Genomic DNA, 8,545 nt, shown 5'->3' with positions numbered 1-8,545 from the left:
CTGGAAGTGTATTAAGCATCGCACCCGCTCTCTGGCACGACCGACCCTGTAAACCATGGCGCTTTCCCCAACAATTGCAAAACCTGTCCCATTACCTTTCCCCTCACCACCAGTCAAGGACCTAAACATCCCTTCCAGGTGAGGCAGAGGTTCACCTGCACCTTTAGTTTAGTTTAGTTTAAAGATATAGTGTGGAAACAGGCCCTTCGGCCCACCGAGTCCAGGCCGACCAGCGATCCCCGCACACTAACACTTTCCGACAATTTACAATTATATCAAGCCAATTAATCTACAAACCTGTACATCTTTGGAGTGTGGGAGGAAATCAATGACCTCGGAGAAAACCCACGATGGTCACAGGCAAAATGTACAAATTCCATACAGACAGGCACCCGTAGTCAGGATCGAACCCAGCTCTCTGGCACGGACGGTCAGGCAGCAACTCTACTGCTGCGCCACCGTGCCACCCGGTTTAGGTCCTGGTGCATACGACAATTGATCCTTTAAATTGTATCAATCTAAACTCAAGCAACAAGTTAAAATGCTGCAACATTTTGACAAAGCACAAAAAGATTTTGAAAGGCCAATTTCTAACTTGTGGCAGTGGGCGGCCAGCAGTTAAAGAGACATGCCACACAATTTTTAATTTATTTTTTAGTTTATTTGTCAACACAAAGTTAAACATATCAAAAAAACACTGATGGTATCAGTTACACAAACTCAATTGAGCCTGAAAATTTACACATCACGTTCATGTAATTGGCTTACAGTTCTGGCATCAACGACAAATCAAATTAAGACTCGACGCACACAGGCATTTCTGACCGGTCAAAAATCAATTGATAAACACAACCAAATATAAAAGTGCATTGCATTAATGAGGTAAAGGACGACTAGGGCACTGAAGATACTTGCAAGACTCAGTTCCCTTCAATCACAGATTTATAATGACTGTAACCCACTACCAAGTATTTAACAACATGTACATTGATAGCGAGAAACAACACAGAGACACTGAGAAACTGGGCCTCAAAAGCACAGAAGGAAATCTTGCATTCACTGGACTCTAAATATGTGCATTTCAATTGAAATCCGGTTCAGGAAGCCTGCAGATAATATTATTTATACTGCGCTCAAGCAAATTGATTGAGCTTTTGAACCAAGCAGCTAAAAGAAATAGTTCAGCTCACATAAATAAAGAGATGACATTTCTTTTTATTAGCAAGAAAATGATTTGAGAGAAACAGTATTCAGTACATTTTTTTAACACACAAAATGAAGAGACAGAAATATGTCCAATATTAAGATATTTACAATTCTCTAAATTATTACTGCAACTCTATAACCAGATGCATTTTTACTGTCCTGCTCATTACTCTCATATTCGATAATTGTTTCATCTCTTGCCAGGAATGTCGATTCCATTTAGTTTTGCTAACACGTATTTGCTTTGGATAGGAAAAGTTGTGGCTTCTTTTCCCATCACCGTTATAACCATTTATTGTTTGTTTGTTTTGTGTGTGTACGTGTGTGTATATGTACATGTGTGTGAGTATTTGTGAGTGTGTGTGTGTATACACACACACACACACACATTGAACTTTTTTTTCCTCTCGCTTATTATATTGTTTACAGTGTACTATGTTTACATATTCTGTCGTGCTGCTGCAAGTAAGAATTTCATTGTTCTACCTGGGACACATGACAATAAATCACTCTGGACTCTTGCCCCACATTTTCCCCATGCCTCGAGATGTGCCAGATGATAATTGTTATACAACATCCTCAGCTTGTCAAGTAACCTAACTATCTTCTGACTTGCACTGGGAGTAATATCAAACTATACTGCGCCGACTAACTATCACACCACTGTGACCTCTGGAGAGGGTCAATAGCAACACTTGGGTTGCTTCCTGCAACATTGCAGGCATGTTCGGGAAAATCTCACCCCGCAACATCTCAGAATTTGTACAACGCTGCCAAGTGAGCTGCGTCTCATTTACTGCATGGTTTGCACTCATCAAATGCGCCTTGTGACCCATTACAGAACAAGCATTGTTCTATGGGTAGGAAAAAACTGCAGATACTGGTTTAAATCGAAGGTAGACACAAAATGCTGGAGTAACTCAGCGGGACAGGCAGCATCAGTGGAGGGAAAGAATGGGTGATGTTTCGGGTCGAGACCCTTCTTCAGAAGCATTGTTCTATGTTTTATTTAGTAGACTACAATGCAAAATAAGCTCTTGCATTTGCACGAGTGCGATGCGGTAAGAATGATCGTATTGGTTTCCCTTTGAAAATGACCAAATGAAACAATTTACTTTTCCCCTAAATTAAACTGCACTGGTATCAAATATCCAGACTGTTTTCCGCACAGCATATAAAGTGGATTGAAGAGCAGGCTGTTGTTTTATAACCCCCCACAAGGCAAAACTGTGGGTGATTACTGGTATGAGTCACCTTTCAGTTTTATTGCAAGCGAAATGTCACGGAAACAGCTTGAAGGACTGGGCGTTTGCAGTTTATTTCAGCTGCTACGTCTAACTCCCTCTCGTCATCAGCAGTAATTCTTCACGGCAAAAAAAAATAATTAAAGAACACATTTGAGAAGAGAAAAACAACGATTAGGGAGCTTTGAGATTATTCTGTCCCTTAAGACATTGACAACATAAACCTAATCCTGGAGTGACTGTACAAGTGAAACAACAGGGTAAAAAAAATAAAGAGTTATTTATTGTTTGAAGATTAATTGGAAATCATTTGTGATTCAAAGCAACATATATAATGGTATCACAGTATGATCTGCAATCTGTAAATAGAACTTCTAGTCACATAGAGAGGTTTCTTGACATTGTGTTCCTGCTAGTACAAGTTGTCTGATATTGTCATATATTGTCTGAGATTCTCTTTGCTATGAAGTAATCAACTTAAATGCAGATGAGCCTTGTGTTACTGGGAAGGGCTGCAGCCATATAATGATTTTCAGCGTAACACAATTCTGCGATTGTGGAACACTAACCTGTGCATGCATCAAAAAATGTGTGTCGAAAAAAAAGTGTTTATTTTTTCCCACATAAATTCAGCAGGAACGATTCTTATTCTGTGTCTCAAATTTTCAGGGAGTGATTTGTGAAATTCTCCAAGGGTGAGTTTCCATTACCCGAACAGCCTTAACATGCATCAAACAAAACCAGTTCAATCTGCAATGGAACGGTGGCTCCCGCATATGCCGGCTGTATCCATCCTAGTGACCTGGCAGCTAAATAAATGCAGAAAGTGTTTGCTATGCCTGAGCAACTGCGAAGAGTCGAATATAGCTCCTCCGGATTCCATCGCTGCCGTCAGGCACACATCGTCTGAAGGCAACTGGAAGACAAAATCAAAGCGTTTAGAAAGAGAAGCCTTTTCCGAACTGGATCATTTTGGCACCAGCTTGTGCAGGATTGGTCAGCCATGATCATATTGAATGGCGGTGCAGGCTCGAAGGGCTGAATGGCCTACTCCTGCACCTATTTTCTATGTTTCTATGTCCCTAGTATGTATAGGATAGTGCTTATTGTATGGGGGTGATTGCTGGTTGACGCGGACTCGGTGAGCCAAAGGGCCTCTTTCCTTGCAGTATCTCTGAAGTCTAAAAGTAAAAGTCTACTGACAATTGAACAATGGAACTCCCTCTTGCAGCAGTTAAGGCCTGTAAATACACACAATCCAGGCATTCCCTGTATATCCATATGCCTATCCAAAAGCCTCTTAAATGCCACTATTGTATCCACCCCAACCACCACCCCCGGCAACACATTGCAGACACTATCCACCCTCTGGGTAATAAATCTTGCCCCGCACATCTCCTTTAAACGTTGCCCCTCCCACCTTAAAACTATGCCCTCTCTCATGTTTGGTTTTTCCATCCTGGGGAAAATTTTGTTAATCTATCCATTCTATCTATGCCTCTCATAATCTTAAAACGTTATCAATCAATCAATCAATCAACCTTTATTGTCATCTTGCAAGCAACAGTTGTACAATGCAAAATGAAAAGACGTTTTCCCAGGGAATAGCGGAGCATCGCACATGAAATTTAAAACATTTCACACATAATACTAAAAACAATCCAGTCCCTGATGGAACCGTATAAATAGTTAAAAGCAGGTAAAACACAACGTTAAAATACAATAAACCAATCATAAAATGTCCGGGGCAGCTGATTTGAGTGGCCAGTGCCAGTTATTAAAGTGTCCGTGCCAGCCGCAGAATCAAGTGACTGTGAGTACAGAGTGACTGTTTAGCAGCCTCACAGCCTGTGGTAGGAAGCTGTTTAGCAGTCTTGTAGTCCGGGCTTTGATGCTTCGATATCTCTTGCCTGATGGCAGGAGATCCAGGTGTATGTGGAGGGGGTGCAGTTTGTCCTTAGCAATTCTCTGAGCTTTTTTCAGACAGCGGCTCTGGAACAGTTCTTGTACCGAGGGTAGGGAGACACCAATGATCCTCTCTGCTCCCCTCACTACCTTCTGCAGAGCCTTCCTGTCCGAGCAGTTGCAGGTGGAGTACCACATATTTATGCAGTACGTGAGTACAGACTCCACCGTACCCCTGTAGAAAGTCCTGAGGATGTTGGTGGGGAGTGAGGCCTGTTTTAGTTTCCTCAGGAAGTGCAGTCGCTGATGGGCCCGTTTGATGGTCCCAGTGGTGTTCCTGGACCAGGTGAGGCTGTCTGTAATTTGCACACCGAGGAACTTTATGCTCTCCACTCTCTCCACTGTGGTGCCACTGATGTTGAGGGGTGTATGCTTTGGCTGGGCCCTCCTGAAGTCGACAACCATCTCCTTCGTTTTGTCGACATTTAATTCTAGATTATTTTTGCCGCACCAGTCCACTAGTTGTTTTACTTCCTCCCTGTACATTGATTCGTCATCTCCGCTGATGAGTCCCACCACTCTTGTGTCATCCGCGAATTTTATGATCTTATTGTCCCTGAATCTGGCAGCACAGTATATATCAGAGCTCCCCACAACCTCCACCATTCCAGAGGAAACAACCGGGCCTAACCAACCGCTCCCTGTAGCTAATGCCCCTTAATCCAGGCAGAATTCTGGTAATCCTTTGCGCCCTTTCCAAAGCCTTCACATCCTTTCCCTAACATGGGGACCAGAATTGTAGGCAACACTTCAAATGCAGCCTAACTTAAGTGCTATAAGGCTGTATCATGGCTTCCGGATGCCTGCACTCGATACCTGACCGAAGTAATCAGGCATCCCATATGCCTTATCTACTACTCTTTCTACTTTACTTTAGATTTTAGAGATACAGTAGGCCCTCTGGCCCACACCGACCAGCAATTACCCCGCACACTATAACTATCTTACATAATAGGGACAATTTACAGTTTTACTGAAGCTGGTTAGCCAACAAACATGTACATCTTTGGGGCATGGGAGGAAATCAGAGCAACCGGAGAAAAACCCACGCGGTCACAGGGAGAGCGTGCAAACTCCGTACCGACAGCACCCCGAGTCAGGATCGAACCTGGGTCTCTGGCATTGTAAGGCACCAACTCTACCACTGCGCCACCGTGCCACCCTTGTGTTGCCACTTACAGGGAGTCATGAACCCAGGCGCTAAGATCCATCTGGTACATCAACTCTGTGAATGGTTAACATTAGAAACTGTTTTCCATCAAAGTGAATTCTCCTTTTGGAATAACATAAACCTACCACAATGTGATGGCGTAATGCTTTAGAGGGCCGCTCCTTACTGTGGCCAGCGCTGCCGACTCGAAAGAGGTGGGTGGCGTCTATGCTTACAATGCTGGCATCTCTCTCCCCGTTCTTCATCTGGAACCTCATGCCCTTCAGCACGTGCAGCACAATGCCAGAAGATTCGAGCAGGTACTGCAGAGTATCTTCAGACGCCTAGCGGGTTCAAAGGAAATTGTTAGTGGTGTCGGGGGAGAGATCGAAGCACATGTTCGAAAAGGCAGCACCTGGGACTGATCAGAGGGGGAGAAATCATGAGGGATCTGCCTCTAAAAACATGCCCGACCTCAGCGAGTGATGTTATATCAATGTTATGCCAAAAACAAGCTGGATATTTCCTCAGTGGGAGAGAGGATTTTTCACATTTAGGCCGGTGAAATGCTGGAGTATAAAACACTCCTCCCTTTACACTGGATCCAATAATTCCACTTGGGAAAGACTGGGGGTAAACTTTCAATGCAACTCACTGACCTCATTACATTGATGGTGAAGATGCATTATTGTCACTTGGACTCTAGGTGCAGTGAGACTCTTTGTTTTTGCATACAAAGTCCACATAATTGCCACAATGGCACTGACAAAGTTACAAAAGGTAGTCATCCCTTCTTCACCCTTCTTCATCCTGTTCCCCCCCCACAAGCCGGGTCGCACCGCAGATCACCACAACAACAACTCAGCAGGTCAGGCAGCACCTCTGGAGAGAAGGAATTGGTGATGCTAGGGAAGAAGGGTTCTGAACCGAAACGCCACCTATTCCTTTCCTTCACAGATGCTGCCTGACCCACTGAGTTACTCCAGCTTTTTGTGTCTATCTTCGGCAGGAAGAAGGGTTCCGACCCAAAGCGTCACCTATTCCTTTTCTCCAGAGGTCATGTCTGACCCGCCGAGTTACTCCAGCACTTTATTGTTTTCTGAGTCATTTGTAACTGTCACTGTATGTCATGTTGTTACTTGTGGGTGGAGCACCATGGCAAATTCCTTGTGTGTGAATATTTGGCCAATAAACTTACTTACTTACTCACTTCGTGTCTATCTTGGGGTAGGCCATTTAGGACTGAGATGAGGAAAAACTTTTTCACCCAGAGAGTTGTGAACCTGTGGAATTCTGTGCCACAGAATAGAATAGAATAGAATAGAATAGTTTCTTTATTGTCATTGTAACATGAACCATGTACAACGAAATTGTAAAGTGGAGTGGAGGCCAATGTAGTGGAGTGCAGTGGAGGCCAATTCACTGGATGTTTTCAAGAGAGAGTTAGATTTAACTTCAGATAGCCCTTGCTTTCTCTCTCCATCCCCTTCCCCTTCCCCTTCCCATTAGTCTTACTGTCTCCGCCTACATTCTTCCTTTGTCCTACCCTGTCCCCTGACATCAGTCTGAAGAAGGGTCTCGACCCGAAACGTCGCCCATTCCTTTTCTCCAGAGATACTGCTTCGCCGCTGAGTTACTCCAGCATTTTGTGTCTACGTTAGATTTAGCTCGCAGGGCTAACAGAATCAAGGGATATGGGGAAAAAGCAGGAACGGGGTACAGATTTTGAATCGTCAGCCATGATCATATTGAATGGATGTGCTGGCCCGAATGGCCAAATGGCCTACTCCTGCACCTATTTCCTATGTTTCTATGTTTCCATGTAAACATGTAATGTTCTGTTCTATATGGTGCGATTAGTTTGGAGTTACCTTGTAGGTGTGAAGACATCGTGAGCAAGTCAGCAGAATGGCGCTCTTGCTTGCTTCACTGCGAAAAGGCCACTGAGTTACCAGTTTCACAGCTGCTGGCACATTGAGGGTTACATTGCGGGTGAACATCAGATTACTGGGAGGGGTACAGATAGAACAGGCATCATATATTCAGGATTGAAACAAAAGCACATGTTAAATTTTAGTTTAGATTTGAGACACAGCGCAGAAGCAGGCCCTTCGATCCACCGAGTCCGGGCCACCACTCACACTATCCTACACGCTAGGGGCAATTCACAATTTTACTCAGCCAATTAACCTACAAACCTGCACGTCTTTGGAGTGTGGGAGGAAACCGAAGACCCGGTTGTGATTGATGGCAGATGGTTGTGAAAGATTGCAGCAGGATGTGGATCGATTGGCCAGGTGAGCTGAGGAATGGTTGATGAAATTTAACGGAGAGAAGTGTGAGGTGTTGCATTTTCAAGACGTGTAACAAGGGCCGGACCTACACAGTGAATGGTTGGGGAGAGTTGTAGAGCAGAGGGATCTAGGAGTGCAGCTGCTTGGTTCCTTAAAGGTCGAGTCATAGGTGTAATATGGTGGTCAAAAAGGCTTTCTGCACATTGGCCTTCATCAGTATTGAGTATAGAAGTTGGGAGGCCATGTTGCAGTTGTATAAAACGTTAGTGAGACCGCATTTAGAATATTGCGTTCAGTTCTGGGCACCATGTTATAGGAAAGATATTGTCAAGCTTGAATAGGTTCAAATAAATTTTACGAGGATGTTGCCAGGACTAGAGGGTGCGAGCTATAGGGAGTGGTTGAATAGGCTGGGTCTCTATTCCTTGGAGTGTAGGAGGATGAGGGGTGATCTTATAGAGGTGTATAAAATCATGAGAGGAATAGATCAGGTATTTGCACAGTCTCTTGCCCAGAGTAGGGGAATCGAGGACCAGAGGACAGAGGTTCAAAATTAAGGGAAAAGATTTAATAGGAATCTGAGGGGTGACTTTTTCACACAAAGGGTGATGGGTGCATGGAACAAGCTGCGAGAGGAGGTAGTTGAGGCTGGGACTATCCCATTGTTTAATAACCAGTTAGACAGG

The 8,545-nt window shown here is 44.0% G+C and overlaps 1 protein-coding gene across 1 annotated transcript in view; it reads right to left on the bottom strand.

The window, feature by feature from the left end:
* Window positions 1–639: 639 nt before the first annotated feature.
* LOC116985893 overlaps window positions 640–8,545 on the bottom strand; it is a 235,103-nt gene continuing 227,197 nt past the window's right edge. The window contains exons 75-77 of the mRNA XM_033041007.1: window positions 7,437–7,572; window positions 5,712–5,909; window positions 640–3,366 (exon numbers count right to left, since the gene is read on the bottom strand). Of these exons, the coding sequence (XP_032896898.1) occupies window positions 3,196–3,366; window positions 5,712–5,909; window positions 7,437–7,572 (505 nt within the window). The 3' untranslated portion in view covers window positions 640–3,195. The remainder of the gene's footprint in view (window positions 3,367–5,711; window positions 5,910–7,436; window positions 7,573–8,545) is intronic.

Source organism: Amblyraja radiata, chromosome 22, assembly GCF_010909765.2.
Source record: "Amblyraja radiata isolate CabotCenter1 chromosome 22, sAmbRad1.1.pri, whole genome shotgun sequence".
In the NCBI taxonomy this organism is placed as follows: domain Eukaryota; kingdom Metazoa; phylum Chordata; class Chondrichthyes; order Rajiformes; family Rajidae; genus Amblyraja; species Amblyraja radiata.
The sequence above is the reverse complement of the archived record's forward strand: the minus strand, read 5'-3'. Positions and strand labels throughout refer to the sequence as shown.